This window comes from Alexandromys fortis, unplaced genomic scaffold, assembly GCF_014885135.2.
Source record: "Alexandromys fortis isolate MF-2015 unplaced genomic scaffold, M_Fortis_MF-2015_v1.1 scaffold_156, whole genome shotgun sequence".
NCBI classification, from domain to species: domain Eukaryota; kingdom Metazoa; phylum Chordata; class Mammalia; order Rodentia; family Cricetidae; genus Alexandromys; species Alexandromys fortis.
Window position 1 is genome coordinate 3,603,802 of NW_026068028.1, and position 17,574 is coordinate 3,621,375.

The following is a 17,574-nucleotide window of genomic DNA, read 5'->3' on the forward strand; positions in this document are numbered from 1 at the left end:
TGTTCTGTCCTCACAGATGGTCCTCACGCTATCAGCATTTTAAAAATTCAGGAGCCAGGAACTTGTGCCAATGACTGTGGCACTCTCAGCAGCCGGCCTTATGACAAAACTCAAGAAGACACCAGAATTTGATCAGAAGACCCTATCAGCAACAATCCCCCATCAGTCATAGGAAGTCCAACACTTTGGGTGTAAAACAGCAGCAGCAGCAGCAACAGCAACAACAACAACAACACAACTATGTCTAAAGAATGATGAGCCGCTCTGTCTTTACAGCTTTCATGGTTTACACTTCCATGGAAGTCTCCCTGATGTCTGAGCCTCCACAAGAACTGAAGCCCTGAGAACCCCTGGGCCGAAAACCTCCTGGACTTGTGTTCATCTCATCCTTGTTTCTAGGACCTGTCTGAAGCATGAGTTGAAGTTAAACTCAGTGTTGAATTTCACTTCTAGAGTTGAAAAGACCTGACCTGAAATCCAGTGTGTGTGTGTGTGTGTGTGTGTGTGTAGCGTGTATGTGTGTGGTGTGTATAGGAGGATGAGGATGTGAGTATGTTTTTGGGAGCCAGAGGATATCCTCAGCTCTGGTTCTTCAGGTATTTTCCACCTTGTTTGCTTCTGAGTCAGGGTTCCTCACTGAACTGAGGCTGGTTGTTTTAGGAGCCCAGGAATCTTCTTTTGCCATCTCCCCAGTGCTGATATCAGGTGTACACTACCACCCCACCCCACTTTTTCTTTTATGTCAATGCTATGTGACTTACAACACAAGGAAGGATCTGAGTTTCTTGTGCTGGAAGCATCTCCTTGACTCCGAAGTCCAGTTTCTTGTGTAACCTAGCCTGGATGAGCCTTTCCCTAGTCCCAAAACGTGGATAGTAATGGTACCTGCATATGGAGTTCTGAGGGTTAAATGACACTAGATATTAACACTGTGCTGAACAGTGCTGGCATGTGTCAGAAGCGTCTGTCTGACAAGGTCCATAGAGATAAGGCTTGATGGGAAAAGTCTCCCATAAGCTGAGATCAGCCCATTTAATACAGTTTTATGAGAGGCAAAGAAAAGGGGCTTCCTAGAATCTGGAGAGAGAGAGAGAGAGAGAGAGAGAGAGAGAGAGAGAGAGAGAGAGAGAGATTGATTCTGAAACAGGTGAGCACACTGCAGACACAGACCACCCTGTTTTCTCTCCACCTCCAAGGTCTAGTGTTTGACATCTCGGTGTTGAGGGAGAGAGATCATTTCATAGTTTCTTTGTGGAAGAGCCAGCTCTGGCTACGTCAAACAAGGGCAATGATCAGCCTGCAAGCGAGGGTACTTTTTCCTGGCATGGGAGACCACAGACACTGTTTCTTCACCATCAGCCCAACCACCAAACATAAACGGAGAGGGCAGGATTTTGCTGGGAACCAAAAAACTCAAGTGGAATGTTAGCGGAAACCAACTTGTGTCTTTCACGACTGGGGGTTCAGTGTGGAAGGCACCAGGCACCCACAGGATGCGAATCACACCCTCCTTCACAGACCAGGAAACTCAGGCTGGAGGAAATCAGCCTCGGGTTTCACGGCACATAGGAGGTGGCCATGACAGAATTCAGTGTTGCCTACGGAGCTCCTTAAGCTGTCTAGGCTTTCACCCCACCCACTCACCCAGCCACCCACTCACTCATTCATTCACTGACTCATTCATTCACTCATCCACTCATTCATTCGTTCATCCACTCATTCATTTACTCACCCACCCACCCACTCATTCATTCATTTATTCATTCACTCACCCATTCATTCATTCATTCATTCATTCAATCACCCACTCATTCCACCTGCTCACCCACCCACTCATTCATTCACTCACTTACCCACTCATTCATTCACCCACCTACCCACCCATTCATTCATTCATTCATTCATTCACTAGGTATTTTATGAGCACCTACACCATACAAGTAATATTTTAGGTAAGGGAACAAACATCCCTTCATCTTTTTATGAATGTCCTCTGTCTGCGGCATCTAGCCATCACAAATTTGGTGGCTTAAAATAACATATTCTCTCACAGTTTGAACCTAAGAGTCTGAAAGACAGGTTGCCAGGAGGGCCAAGCTCCTTTAGGGACTCTGGGTGAGGATCCATTCTTTGCTTTTTCCATAGCCGTCACTGTCACAATGGATGCCTCATTCCAGCCTCTGCAGGCTTGGCCACCTCCTCTGTTTGTGTCTAATCTTCCTCTTATAAGGACATTTGACAATGGATTTGGGGACCATTTTGATAATCCCCCAATGAGCCTTCCTATCATCTTAACTAAATCAACCAAAAGTTATTCTTGATTTAATTATTTAAAAAGAGTTACTCTCCAGAGCAAGATGCTGGCCCTAAGACCTGGAGGTTAGAACGTGGAGCCCTTATTTAATCCCAAACAACCCTTAAAGAGCTTAGAATCCAGTGAGGTTATTGATAAATCAGTAACAGGACCATAGCAAGTTGTGATATGGGAGAGTAAAACAGGGCTTGGGGAAAAGAAGCACTCAAAGATCCCCTCTGGTTGGCAGGAGAGAAAGCTTTCCTATTGTGAGGAAGGCCAGGAGAACAGGAAGAGCCAGCTGGCTGTGTCCAGAGGAATTCAGCTCTTCCAGTGTACTGCTTATTAAATTATACTTTTGTCGGTAGAGGATACTTCCAATGAATGGAGCACAGCACTCCTTACCAGGAGATTAGGGAAGACACACTTTTCATGGATGTAGGTGACATGGTTTTGCTATCATAAAGCATACGTTATTTTACTAGACCATAGACTCCATGGCTGCCAAAGAAAGGGATCATAATTATATAAATCGAAGATTACAGTTTTTGGCTGGCTTCTCCTATCTTTTAATGGGTTTATAGCTAATAAGGGAACAGATGTTACCCATTGTAGGTAACTGGGTGTTTGCTTTGTAATGAGTTTAACCTGGAGAGGCCACGGTGCATTAGGCATTCAACGATGGTTTTATCGATGGTTTTCATTTGGTTAAGATTGATTTAAATTTTTTCTTAGCTCCCAATTTTGCAGCCACATCCATGGCATATTGATTAATTACTCATTGGCTCATCACAGCAGACCTGAAAGTATAGTCTGGGGAGCATCTAGCTAACCTGGGGACCTCTGGTTTCCCTTTGGATGGAGGTCAGTGACTTGGAGTCCACCTACCTAGCCTGTTTGGCTGTATGGCCTGCACAAAGGACCTTTTGTTCCCACTCCCAACTTCATCTAATTGCTAGTTCTGTTTCTTTGCACTGAACGACAGCCTTGAAAATCTGCAGTCCAGGTTCTGCTGGAGTTTTATCTTAATGAACTGTCACTCAGGTGCCCATCAGGAACTCTGTCAAAAAGGTAAGGCTCATGGAGGATGGTCCAAAGGATGTTGGGTGCCCACTGCACCAGATCCTCAAGACTTTACCTTCTTTCAAAAGCAAGACAGAGGCTTGAGTACCAGGACCCTGGTGTGGGTCTGAGTGAGCATAATTACATGGTGCTTATGCTGAGGGATATCTGGGGGAGGCTCTCCTAAGAATGTGGAGGAGGATGCCAGTCCTTACGCAACGCTATGACTTGTGGTGGTGGTGGCAGTGATGTGGGGAGGACAGGAGGGCCTTGGAGAAGACATTCCTCGGCTGAGTCATCTCCAGGGGCTCACTGTGCTTTTCCAGGCCTCTGCTTATAGACATGGTGGTTTCTAAGTAGAGCTGACTCCGGCAGGTTTTCTCGGCAAAGGTAAGGAACTCCATACAAACCAGCTCCACTCATCTTGAGTCTCTTTTCTCTTTGACCTATTTTTCAGCTATGTTTTATTTTATGTTGAAACAGATCATGATTATTTTATGATATATCTGGAAGCTTATCTAACAGATAATCTTGGATTCTCTTTTATCTAAAAGGTTTCAAAAACATTTGAAAAGATAACTACATAGAGCTTAAATCTGTAATGAAATATAACTGTCCCTGGATGAATGGTTTTCCAAATAATACTTTCCTGGCCTATTACCCCGAGCTTGTAAATAGGTCTTCATTTGGCAAACGACTCTGTGGATGTAACTGAGTTAAGGCTCTTGAGACGAGATTGGATTATGTAGATAGGTCATGAATTTAATGGCAAATGTCTTGGAGGGGAAAGATAGACAGGGAGGAGACACGTCCAGACAGATGGGGGGGCATGTCCAGACAGACAGGAGAGATGTGTACACATAGACAGGAGAGGAGAGATGGAGATATGGATAGAGGAGACAGGTACACACAGACAGGGGACATGTACACACAGACAGGAGACATGTACATGCAGACAGACAGGAGACAGGTATATACAGACAGACAGGGGACAAGTACATGCAGATAAACAGGAGACAGGTATAAACAGAGACAGACAGGAGATATGTACACATGGATAGAAGAGACATGTCCACACAGGCAGGAGAGAAGACAGGTGCATATAGGGATAGAAGAGGCAGAGCTGTGGCCCTGAGACCCGCTGTAGTGTTGGCCAGAGGGCATGGGATGCCATCAGCCCCCAGAAGTCAGATGAGGCAAAGACTAAAGTCTCCCTGGAGCTGCTGGAGGGGGCGTTCCTGGCTGGTACCCAGGCTGCGTCACTCCAGTGCTGCAGGGTGGCAAACTGCTGTTGTTTGAAGGCACCATCATCGACAGAGACAATGGCAGCCTTCATGTCAGTACCACACCTCATTTCCTGTTGTTTGGGAGCTGCAGGGTGATCCTGTAGTAGCTTCCAACAGGCTAGAAGTGTGACGTCTCGGGTACCCAGCTGGAACCGGGTGGACCAAGAAGAGTTCTCTGTAGGGGCTCCAGGTTAGGGAGGCAGAAACATTTGTAGTAGGAACTCTGGCATTTTTGTTTTCTCATAGTAAACTGAACTAGGGGATCTCCATTCTTTGATTCTGACCACTATACAAAATAATATTATATATCAAAATAATGCTGTGGTTATAACTATAAACACAGAGCATGCATTTTTCTACATATTGCTTTGGTGCCATGGAGTTGCAGTGAAGCTATTTGTTTACTTTTAAATATTTATTTATTTGTTTATTGTGGTTTTTCAAGACAGGATTTTCTCTGTATAACAGTCCTGGCTATCCTGGAACTTGCTCTGTAGACCAGGTTGGCCTCGAACTCACAGAGACTTGCCTCTGCCTCCTGAGTGCTGTATTTATTTCTTTGAGTGGTGTGATGGTTAATATTGATAGGACCTAAGCTCACCTGAGAAACAAACCTCTGCACAATTCAGTGAGGTCATTTTTAGATCAGGTGAGCTGAGGTGGGAAGGCCCACCTTAAATGTGGGTGACAGGATTCCATGGGCTGGGGAGTCTCTACCTGAATACAAAGGAGAAAGCAGGGTGAATACCAGCATTTTCTCTCAGCCTCCAGGCTGCACTTGTAATATGAACAGTTGCTTCAAGCTCCGGCTGCCATGACTGCTCTGACATAAAGGATAGCACCCTCCAACTGCGAGCCAAGACAAGCCCTTCTTCCCTTCAATCGCTGTGCTCCCGGCAGTGTTTGAAGCAGGTAATGCAAATAGTGGCTTTTCCCAGAGGTTCTTGGTTTCTGCAGTGTCCTAGCCTGAGGCCCGCACCTTTGATTCTTTTTTTTTTTTTTTAAAAGATTTATTTATTTATTTATTATGTATACAGTATTCTCAGTATTCTGTCCGCATGTATGCCTGCAGGCCAGAAGAGGGCACCAGATCTCATTACAGATGGTTGTGAGCCACCATGCGGTTGCTGGGAATTGAACTCAGGACCTTTGGAAGAACAGGCAATGTTCTTAACCATTGAGCCATCTCTCCAGCCCCCGTACCTTTGATTCTTATTGGATATTTTTGCCAGGGTTTCTATGCAGAGACACCTGAAGCCATAGGGGGAGTCTGGGTCAGTGGGATAGTGACTTCATAAGGAAGGGAAGGAGGAGGAGGAGAAGAGGAAGAAAAAGAGGAGGAGGAGGAGGAGGAAGAAGAAGAAGAAGAAGAGGAAGAGGAAGAGGAGGAGGAGGGGAGGAGGAGGAGGAGGACGAGGAGGAGGAGAAGGAGAAGAAGAAGAAGAAGAAGAAGAAGAAGAAGAAGAAGAAGAAGAAGAAGAAGAAGAAGAAGAAGAAGAAGAAGCAGCAGCAGCAGCAGCAGCAGCAGCAGCAGCAGCAGCAGCAGCAGCAAGGGGCCTCTGGCTCCTGCTGGAATGTGATTCTCAGGAATAGGTGAATACAGGTGAGCTGCAGAGAGGGAGAGCAGGGACAGGAAGGGCTGGACAGGGAGGGGAGCGGTGGCCAGCAGGAATGGAGACAGGTCAGAGGTTGCTTCTGCTGCATGTGGCTAGCCCTCTCTTTCTCCTAGGTTTGGCTTCCCAAACCTTACTTTTGTTCCCAGCCCTGCTTGAGCTGCCTTGAGTTGGGTTTCTAATTCATTAAGCCAATGTATCCCAAAGAACACCAGGAGTACTTTGCAAGTCTAATGAACTGTTTCCTAGGAGGCCGAACATATGCTCAGAATGCAAATTTTGCATAATTTAAGGGAAATGTGGATCCTACCTGAACTCAGTTGGATACAGTGACCCCAGTTTAAATCCCCCCCACAATGAAACTTTGGTTAATATAGGAGGCTGGATTTGATTATAGAATTGGGGTCACTCAGCCTGACCTTTTCTTTCCTGAGTGCTCAGGGAGCACAGGGTGTAGGAATAAGGGGCATTACTGGGGATGCATAATTCTTATCAGAGTAATAAGGAGCAGGAGCTGAGCTGTGAGAACAGATACGCACTTTCCCTACAGGATCTGCGAGTTTTCTGCCGTTAAAGAAAAATGAACCAGACATAGACATATGCCCATGTCAACTGCTGAAACTCAGCCCCTCTGGGACATGTGACTGGGCCAGGAGAGATGATGATCTGTCCCTTTGTGTAGATTTTATCTCGGTTAGCACCATCAAATGCTGGCAGCTGAAGCAGGTTTGCGGTCTGCAAGCCGCGCTTAGCTGAGTAGATGAACAGCTCTGATTTTCCTCAGTGTGTGTCTTGGGCTCGGTGGTGGAGCAGTGGCAGGGGCTCTAGCTTGGGCTTGGCATCCATTGTGGGAAAACAAATCGAGGCCACCATGCTTCTTATGATCCAATTTCTCAGTCACATCCTCCTGTGCCATTGTGTGTGTGTGTGTGTGTGTGTGTGTGTGTGGTGTGTGTGCACGCGTGCATGTGCATGCATGCACACAAGTGTTCATGTGCAACAAGGACAGAGACAAAGACAGAGAGACACACACATATAGAAACACAGAGTGAGAAAAAGAGAGAGAGAGGGAGAGGAAACGGGGAGGGAAAGAGGGAGGGAGGGAGAGAGAGAGAGAGAGAGAGAGAGAGAGAGAGAGAGAGAGAGAATGCATATGATCACAGAGGCCAGAAGTTGACATCAGGTCTCTTCCTCAGTTGCTCTCCATCTTATCTATCTATCTATCTATCTATCTATCTATCTATCTATCTATCTATCTATCTATCTATCTGCTGTCTGTATATCTATCTATCTATCTATATGCTGTCTGTATATCTATCATCTATCTATCTATCTATCTATCTATCTATCTATCTATCTACCTATATGCTGTCTGTCTGTCTATCTCTAATCTATCTATCTATCTATCTATCTATCTATCTATCTATCTATCTATGAGAGAGGGTCTCTCACTGAACCTGGAGCTCACCCATTTCTTAAGACTGGCTGGCCAACAAGTCCCAGGAATCTCCTGTCATTACCTCCCCAGTGTTAAAATTACAGGTGTGCACCACTGAACCCGAATGCCTCATGCCTGTGTCGCAAAGCACTTTACCCACTGAGCTGTCTCCCCAGCCCTTCTGCCAGCCTTTGTTTGGCTGAGTTTATTACAGGCACTGGACTTCTTAGGACCCAGAGTCCCTTATGGTGCTCTGTTTCCTGTGGCTCCACAGATTTATTATCTGGCTTATTACTAGCAAATCCAATAAAACAGGCCCTTTCTGGGACTTCACTTTGTCTCTTACTGCTCCAGCCAAATTCTCCTGGCTGCCCCCAGGGCTTGGCCCCTAAAGCCAAGCTCCATGGGTGGAAAGTCTTGAACACTGGCCTCTCCCCAGAGTGCTCAAACTCAGTTGTGTCCTGATTTCCCACTTCAGTCATAGGACATCGTGCCAAGGGACAGGGCACAGAGAGAGTTAAGGGTTTTTTTTTTTCTCCCGTACTTTGGTTTTGATTAGGCTTATACGTGAGTGCCCGCCTATAATAACAGGTAATCATTCATGCCCAGTAGCTTCTGCTCCGCTGAAGCCACAGCTGTTTAGAACACTATCCCCACTGGGCTTCGAGCCATCCGCAGGCATACTTCAGCGAAACCCGCAGCTCCTCATCGGCTTCCAGCTTAATGAATAATCACGAGAAAAGTATAGGTGGGTACCTGCCAAGGGACAGGGCAGGGACCATTTTGGCAAAGCCAAGGCCTCTGTGTTTCCCATTTTTATTTCATGCAAGGCTTCTTGGCTGCTCTTCTTAAGGGAGCAAAAGATGCTAAAGAAATTCCTTCATCTTAGCAAATGGCACCGTCTCAACTTTCCATTTTGCTTCTGTCTCAGGCCCCAACTTGATTTTCTTCAGGCTCCTACCATAGCGAGTGAACCCAGACCCAGATCTCACATTGGCTCCTCAGGGTGGTTTGGCTTTTGACTTTTATAGGAGAGGAGTCATGAAGTCATACGTGGGGTGGCTTTACAGTCGAGGTCTGTTTTATCCAAGGCGTTTCCCGTAGGAGACGGTTAGCTACTGATAGCCCCCAATCCCGGCGTCATTCTTCACAATTGCGCACTCCACAGACCTTTACTAGGGATCTACACCATGGCAGAACATGGGGCAGATGTACGGGGTGATTGTGCACAGCTGGGGCCTACAATGCAAAGACCAAGTCACCATTCATCTTCATGTCTCACTCCAGGCTCCGTGGAGTGGTAGCCGGGCATAGCAGACGGGCATGTGAAACTTTGTGGCCTACGCGGAGAGCGTGCATACAGCACAGCAGAACCAGGGTGGGGACTATTGCCAGAAGAGGCTTTCCCCAAGCTGGGGTGTGGCTGGGGAGTTGCTAGTTATAGACACGATTCTGGAGCCACCCTTTCTGAGTCCAAAGCCTGGTATGGTTTGCTTTCTGCAGCTTTGGTGACTTTGGGCAGCTGGTATGACAGTCTCATCGGTCTCCTCCACACAGCAGACTAAATAGTAGCAGGGTGTTTACCTCCCATTGCTGTGCTGTGGATTATTACAAAGCTTATAGCTTAGGCTCCTCCCCTCCCTATATCGCCCTCCCCAGGTTTGAGCGTTCGAGGCCTGGTTCTGGGTGGATCTGCAACCTGTGTGTGTGGGGGGTCACACAAGGTTGAAGTTGAGGTCCTGACTGAGTTGGATTCTTGTTTAGAGGCTCTGGGGAGTGTGGAGTGAGGTACAGCCTGTACCTCCCTGTTTCCAGGTTCATTCCTACAGACAGAATTCATTTTCTGGGGGTGTAGGACCTAATATTCTCTCTCTCTCTCTCTCTCTCTCTCTCTCTCTCTCTCTCTCTCTCTCTCTCTCTCTCTTGCCGTGTGTCAGCAAGTGTCAATCTGGAGCCTGAAAGGTCATTTATGTCTCCTTTCCCTTGAAGTCAGCAAGCAACAGTCAAACTTTCTGGTTTGCTCCTTGCCTACAGACTCAAGGGATCTTGATTTAGGGATCTGTGATCAGATCAGATATGCCAGACAGTTTCCATGTTCTGAGGCATCTTACAAAATATATTTACAGCAGACACACAATGCAATTGGTCTGGGTTACTAGAATAGGTGTGTGTGTGTGTGTGTGTGTGTGTGTGTGTGCATATACCAGGGCTGGAAATCTTAAGAGGCCATCCTGGACGTCTTCTGATCACATCTACCTACTTCTACACAGACCCACGTGAACAATCATGTGTGAAGGAACTGGTGTGAAACAACCGTGCTTCAGGTAGGAGGATTTACACATGAAGGATTAGCCACTCAAGTTTCCAGAATTGATGAAAAAAAAAAAATGGTTGAGGAGAAAGATGGTTTGGGACTGGAAACAACGGCATGACTTGTGGCTCTTCACTGAGGGTCTTCCTTTTGATCCGTTTGGAAACAGATATGACAGCTTCCTTGAATGGCCATCAGTGGTACTCCCCTGCTTTAGTTCTTTGTTGAGGTGAAGGCAGTGAGAACCAGTGTACAATGAGAAAGGAGCCTGGCCTGGCCTTCTGGACTAACTCACTCAGAAACCATCTGCCTGTGGTTTCTGATTCTGAGCAGCCTGAGGTCCCTGAAACCACCAAAATAATAGTTTTTCCCAAATCAGCCCAGCCAGGCTCTAATTAAGACGAATGGAAATGAATACCCACGCCAGTTGCCCACCACATGGAGGCTGTGGCTGGGGAGCGTTCCCAAATCCTGGGAGACCATTTCTCTCTCAGCCTGGCATTGCTGAAAGAATGCTCAGATAAAGACCAAAGTCCTACTGACTCTGGGAGAAAGGCGAATGGCCACCGTCTATGACAGTGTGCCTGAACTCTGGGCACCCTGAAGGCTGAATTGTTCGTGAGAAATGGATGCGGAGGATGGTCTGGTGTAGCCGCGGGGTAAGCCAGAGAACTCTACAAGGGCACTGAGGAGGGGAAGGGAAAGAAGAGGTGCCCTTGCTCCTTGCACACTGCCGTGGGAGGAGGGAGTTAATCCTTTGAAAATCCTTAGCTAGACAGTTCTTATTTCCAGCAGAGTCCTTTTTTTTTTTTTTTCTCCACTCCTGGCCTTTTCTCCCTGTTTTCGTCTGTCAGCCCTGTTTCTGGATCTTCTCAGGACTTCCCCCAGAAAAACTTTGGCCAACTTGCTCCTCTTGAACAACTGTCACTTTTGAAAAACTGCCCAGTCTCTTTGCTGTGACTTCTAAAGAGAGACTTTGGGCCAGGGTTCCTTTCCGTGACAACAAGGATGCTGGAGAGGGGAATGGTAGAGAAACTTGGGATAGGCACACATGCGCACGCGCGTGCACACACACACACACACACACACACACACACACACACACACCCTTCTGAGAGATGCTGAATCTGTGATCGCCGGCCAGTATCCACATCAGTGGAAGACACACGGGGAGAAAAGCGGAGAGCGGAGAACTCATACTTGCGTTCCAGCTGCTCAGCTGCTGCAGTTTCTACACAAGGGCAGCCTGACCCTGTTTGACCTTGACCACCGAGACCAGAGGATTATAGAAGAAGAACTGACCAAAGATATGTGGGCAAAAGGCCAGGCCAAACTTTCCAGTTGTGACATGTCTGTCTCAGGACAGACATTCTCTGGCTGGGGAAGCTGTGGACTACAGAAGAAACTCCAAGATCAGTCACTAAGAGTGTCAGGATAGCCACGAATGTGAACCCTTACCTCGGATAAAGGTAAGCCTCATGGCCACCGCTGCCTACTAAGGAAGAGCAATAAAAGTGGGACGGTTCTGAGTAGTTAGTTTATGGCCTGAGATAGTGAACCCTGCTCCTTGTCCGCCTGCCTTTTTGATATTCCAGACAGGTGCCAGAGGTGTCATCAAGGCTGACGGAGCCTGGCATTGGCTTGCTCGCTGTGATCAGCAGCTGACACCCTGACAGGAACTCTTTCCCTGATTACATTTTAAACTTGGACCGTGCCACACTCAGTTGCATTTTGAATAAGAGAGAGGCAGGCAGGAAGGCGAGGAAAACCTGTCGAGGAAGGAGGCTGGCCCAGTCTTCAGGGTCAGAGGACACACAGCCAGCCCACCCAACACAGTGTCGCTTCCACACTTTGACCTAACTAAAATACTGACCTTCAATAAATTGCCATGGGGTGAGAATCGAAACATTCAAGACAGTGCACAAACTCCATCTGGCACTGTGTGAAATCAAAGAGGAATGTCCAGGGGTGGGGAGTGGAAGAAGCCATATATACCCCCTACTGGAAACTAGCTCCAGTTGCTTGACAAAAGGCATTTTTTTTTTTCTGACCGAATATCATCATTTCTTAGTGCGGTAGTAAAACGATAGAACTCACTAAGATTATAATGCTCTCCTCTAGGCAAGACATGAAGAATGCTGGCTTAGCTATTTTATTGGCTCCACCTCGCCTACTGTGGTAGATAGTTTGCTTATAGGTTTGGTTTTGGATAGCAATTAATGTTAGGTAATTATTGGCAGGGAGGTACCACTTATCACTAGTTTTTAAATGCTAGCAGAGTCGTGGCTACAAACAAGGACTTGTCTGTGCAAGACACAACACTTGGCCAGGTCATTCATTATTTCTCCCTACGTTGCCCATTCTAAATGGCAGCTTGGGGAATCGGGATGCTGTACCAAGGTCCTTGGGGGTTCACAAATACATCCAGGTATCCTTATAGTTATCAGGATCTAAGCCTCAGTAAGGGTTGGTTACAGTAGAACTTTTGATATGATTCAAATCCAATGAGTCTTTTAGGTTCCATGCGTGTGGAGACAGGGTCTCATGTAGCCCAGGCCTGTCTCAATCTCAATGAATAGCTGAGGATGGCCTTGAATTTCTGCTCCTCCTTCTGGCTCCTGAGGGTCAGGATTACAAAGCTGCACCAGTACACATATATATTCTGAGAGTTGAACTCAGGGCTTCGTGAATGCCAGGCAAGCCCTCTACCAACTGAACCATCCCCCACCCCAGTGGGTTCCAGTTTTGATGCTGGCGTGGCTCTAGCACATTTGTTTATTAATACCCTCCTATTGCTGTTTACAGAACTCCTTCAGGTGGAGGGAATACGGTTTCCGTCTCTAAGGTCAAAGTTCAACACAATTAGGAGCAGCTGAACCTTTCGCATCATCATCCAAGGACCTTGCTGGGGCAACTGTTACTTTCAGCGACACTCTGAAGACAGCAAGGCCACCAGCCCCCACTGGTCTCTTATTGAATGACCAACATTTCTGGGTAGTCAATTGCATATTGCACTGTATCCTTGTTCAAAAGCAAGCTTGTAAATCAATTGCTCAACTTGGCGAGGCTGACTTTTGCTCCCCCCCCACCCCTCCAAAAAAAAAAACATTCCCATGGAATTTCCTTCAAGGCCTAAGTAACACAGGGGAATGAATCTAAGAGACAGAAACGAGACTAGGCAGACATGCATCTACATTCACAACAGCAAGCAACTTTGCCCATAGCCTGTAATCCTTAAATCTTCTTTTGGTGTGTGGATAATTTTTCAAAGGGCAAGATTTCCTAGTTCACTGATTCAAGATGCTCCCACACTATTGATGAAATTAAGGTAATATTGAAAGTGACGGCTCTCGCGAAGCAATCTTAAACTGCCTTTTTATTGCATGCAATTAGCAGTAGAACCAAGCGCCACTTTCTAATATAAAATCATCAACCACAGAGGCTGCACACGGAATTCACTGTCGTGATCTCAGCCAGTAAGTTTCAACTTCTCCTCGTTTGCTGAAGTTCTCCCCCGCCCCCGCTCCAGTTTTAGCCCCGCAGAATAATGAGAAAACAGTTAAATTGGGCTAGCAGCGAGTTTCAACGGAGATTTATGGTGTTCTCATCTTCCCGAGGGACTATAAAACCATTCCTGACATCTCATTCTGAAAGCTCTGGTATTAACAGATGGGTGTGGCATGGAAAGGGGACTCTGGATTCAAGTGACAGACAAGTCCTGTACTTTGAAAAAGAGCCCTTAATTCATAAGAAAGCTTCCTGCCATTAGCAGTGGGACCCCCCCCCCAGCAGTCCCTAAGTCCCTACCACGCCATCTCCAACCCACTCCTGCAGAAACACTCTTAAATTTACCATAAATATTTTAATATTTCTCTCTAAATTTTGCTTTCAGTTTACAAAATTCGTAGCTCTCTCTCTCTCTCTCTCTCTCTCTCTCTCTCTCTCTCTCTCTCTTCCTCTCCCTCTCCAGAAGCCTCAGCCCAAATCAACACGATAATAAAAGATAACAAACTGCCTTCAATTCAGAACACTGGCCAAAAACTGACAAGCCAAGTTCAATGAGCAACAGGGATTGCCCATGTCGGAGAGCTGAGAGTTTAACTCTCCCTCCAGCTGACCTCCTTGGTTTCCAACCCTGGGCAGAGAGAGAAAGACGACTGGGTGGGGGTGGGGGAAGACGACGACAAGGTCTTTGGGGATTTGGCATAGCTTTGTGCAAAGCGCTCAGGTTTGACCAAAGAGCAGAGGTGCGTGCTGAATTCGAGCCAGCTCTGCTCTGTTTGGAAACCTCATTCTGGAAAGCAAAGGCCTGAGGGCAGCTGTCCACATCAGGACGGAGAGAAACGCGCTTGAGAAGGCCCTGAAATCAGGAAAGAGACTGGCAAGAGAACCCGAGAACTCAAGGGGAGTGGCTGGGAGCATGTCTTCGCTGTTGCAAAGAAATTATTCACACACTGAGACCTTACTCCAGGGCTAACGTCTGAAGTCTGCAACAACTGGTGGGGGTCCAGATGGGGAAAGAAGCCCAGTGCCAGGCTGTGAGGGCAGGGTGAAGTCCCCGCAGCCCAGGAAGGGAGTGGGCGTGGGTAGCCAGTGCAAGGGACTCAGACAAGGGAGCCCGGCGCCTGGGGTTCTCCGGCAGGGTCCTCACCTGTTCCAGCGGGCCACCTTCCTCCGGTAATACCGTAGCGCCTCCTGGCTGGCCAGGAGCCAGTCTTCGGGCCCCAGGAGAGGTGGCTCCTCCGGGATTTGGTAAAGCGAGTGGGCGAAGAGGGCCTGCAGCTTGGAGCGCGGGCTAGGGTGACCGCGGCTGGGATGCTCAGCCCCGGGCCGGGCTTGGGAAAAGTTGTGCGCCGCGGTGCCAGGATCCCGGGAGGCTGCGGCCGAGTGCAGAGACGCGGAGGGGGCGCGGCCGGAGCACGGGCACCCTGCGGGGTTCTCGCGGGGCCGTAGCTGGCGCTGCACTCGCGGCCAGAGGTGGAAGTAGAGGTCGGCGGAGAAGAGCGCGCCCAGGAGCAGCAGGGCCAGCAGGCGGTCCCTGCGCAGCCCGGGCATGGCCCAAGCAGAGACCCGGGAAACACTTAGGGTGCAGACGGAAGAAGCTCCAGGAGTCCCGAAGGAGCTGGAATGTTCACTGCCGGGGATTAGCTCCTTCTGGAAAGGTGTCGCCCCTGAATTTGGGGACCGCGTGCAGGAAGCTCACAATGTTGACAACGTCACCTTTTCTCACCCAGTGGAAACCGGGGGGTTGGGGTTGAATACCCGCTTCTCGAGCCTTCTGTGCTCTGTGTTCCCCTCGCCTGGGACCCGCGCAGGTGGAGGTCCCCGAGACACGGGTGGTGGCTCTGGTAGCCGGTGGCCGGGTAGGGGTGATCACGAGAAGGAGTGCAGGGGAGCTCTCTCCCCTAGGAGGAGGCTGCGTAGTAGCCCCGGGTATCTCTCCCAAGGATGCTGTCGCTCCTCCTGCAGCGGCTCCTCCTGCAGGCGACAGGGACTCCCCTGGTCCGGGCTGGCAGGAGGGGAGGGAATGGAGAGTTGACGAAGAAGGGGCGCCCCGGGGCGAGCTTGTCTCTGCGCCTGAACTCCTAGAGGCAGAGGTAACGCCTGGCCACCCCCCTCCTGCCTGGCCTGGCGCCGGTACCTCCGCCCACTCTCAGCTGGCACCTGCCTTTGGCGTAGCTCTCCAGCCAAACTCCCAATCCCTCTGCCGCCGGCTCTGCCCTTCCACCTTGTCATCAACCCTCTTCTCCTCCCCTTTTCCTCCTCTTTGCTCCAGGCCTCCCACTTTCCCTGGTCAGGGCTCTTCATATTTATTCTGGTAGACTCAAGTGAGGTGGGCTGGAGCCTTTTATTTCCGTTTTTAGTTTTTAGGAGGGGTGGAAGGACAATGCAAACCCTTAAAAGCCTTTCTCCTGCAAGCTTTGCCAGCTGTGTGTATGGGGTTTGGACTTCATCTCTGAGCATGCTCCCTGCAGGGCATAAACACAACAACCACGTGCCCAGAACATAGTAGGCACTTGCTCTGGAGACACTCACTTTGTGCACAAAAGAACTTGCCCTTTAAAAAAAATAAGGCGCTTTTTTTTTTTTTAAACCTAGAACCTGGGTGATTTCCTGTTTGGATGGAGTTTGACTCCAAATCTGCCAGTACTTTAAAAAGAGGAAACGGTAGGGAGGGAGGGGCCCCTTTGGAGGGGCCCCAAATGACCCCACTCCGAACTCTTGAATGTAGCTTGGTGTGAAAGTAGTCCACCCAGATGAATCATTGGAAAGCCCGCTTTCTTAGTTTTTTCTCCCGATATTCTGTGAGGTCATTTACACCTCTCCACCCGTGTTCCTTCCTTCTGAGGAGCCCGGTGGGGATGGCGGGGCGTGGGGGTGGCCCTGAAATCCTGGCTCTCTCTGTTTTATAATTTGGAAGTATAGCAAAATGCGAGTCTGCCTGGGGAGGTTGCCCCACCCTGGAGAATGTTCAGGAAAAGGCATTTTTCTTTCTGCCAGCTGTTGCCTGTCTGGGCAGCAAAGTGCCTATGTATGCTAATTTTATGGGTTAAGGATCTCCAGTCTCTTGCTGGAGTCTCCAGCCTGAGACACTGTATGTGGCTTGTGGGTTCACAAGGATGTTTTCCCTGCCCTTTGTCAAATATTTCTTATGTTATCTGCTGTCCTCTTATCTTTAGATGAATGTGTGTGTGTGTAAATGTATGTGTGTGTATCTGTGTGCACCCGCGTGGAGGTCAGAGGTCAATCTTAAGTGTTATTCATCAAAAGCCATCCACACTGCTGTTTTTAAGGCAGGGTCTTCCACTGGGACCAGGTGTTCATGGATTAGACTAGATTAGATTGTCTGGTCAGTCAACCCGAGACATCATCCAATCTCTGCTTCCCCAGTGCTGGGATTATAAACCCATGCCACCACAATTAGCTTGGATTTTATGTGGGTGTTGGAGACTGAACACAGGTCCTAGTGTTCGCGTGGCAAGGAGTTTACTGACTGAGTTATTGCCTCAGCATCTTGTAAATGAAAATTTGCCTTGTGAGGCCACCCAGAGGCTTACGCTGAGTTCAAGCATATAGACTTCTCAGGTTATTCCCTTACCCGTGCTAGATAACTAGGAGATAAGCCAGCTGTTACAATTACTTCTTGTAATGCACCAGGTTAGGTTGGAGACTCTTTACAGCTTGGTAAAGAACAAAACAAAACAAAACAAACAAAACAAACCCCAGAAAAATATGGAAATGCAAAACACCAGAAAAGGACAAGATTCCTTAAAGCTAAGTTCAAATCAGAAACCTCAAGATCCACCGTCCCCAGCCAATTCACATGAACTGGATATGGTCGTAGGCCTCGGAGAGGCCTGTGGGACTTTGACTTTTTATCTAGAGTTAAATTTTAACGGGTGGTCAGTTTCTGAGAAAATTCGCAACTTTTGTTGTGTCTAGTTAGGCACCACGGCCAGGAGATTAAAAAGCCAGGTAATGGATGATGATATGGTACCTATGATAATAAGCTAGCTGCCTGTTTCTGGGTTGGCAAAGATGCCATAAGCCTTGTGACTTTGATTCTCCCA

At 48.1% G+C, this 17,574-nt stretch overlaps 1 protein-coding gene and 1 long non-coding RNA gene across 2 annotated transcripts in view; one reads left to right on the plus strand and one right to left on the minus strand.

The window, feature by feature from the left end:
- The window catches only part of Fam20a (FAM20A golgi associated secretory pathway pseudokinase), a 56,310-nt gene extending 40,604 nt beyond the window's left edge, over positions 1-15,706 (minus strand). The window contains exon 1 of the mRNA XM_050164318.1: positions 14,655-15,706. Coding sequence (XP_050020275.1) covers positions 14,655-15,058 — 404 coding nt within the window. The 5' untranslated portion in view covers positions 15,059-15,706. The remainder of the gene's footprint in view (positions 1-14,654) is intronic.
- Positions 1,944-14,648, plus strand: LOC126515015 (uncharacterized). Its single transcript, XR_007595725.1, has 3 exons — positions 1,944-6,244; positions 9,963-11,472; positions 12,809-14,648. It is a non-coding gene; the product is annotated as an uncharacterized lncRNA (long non-coding RNA).
- Positions 15,707-17,574: the final 1,868 nt, after the last annotated feature.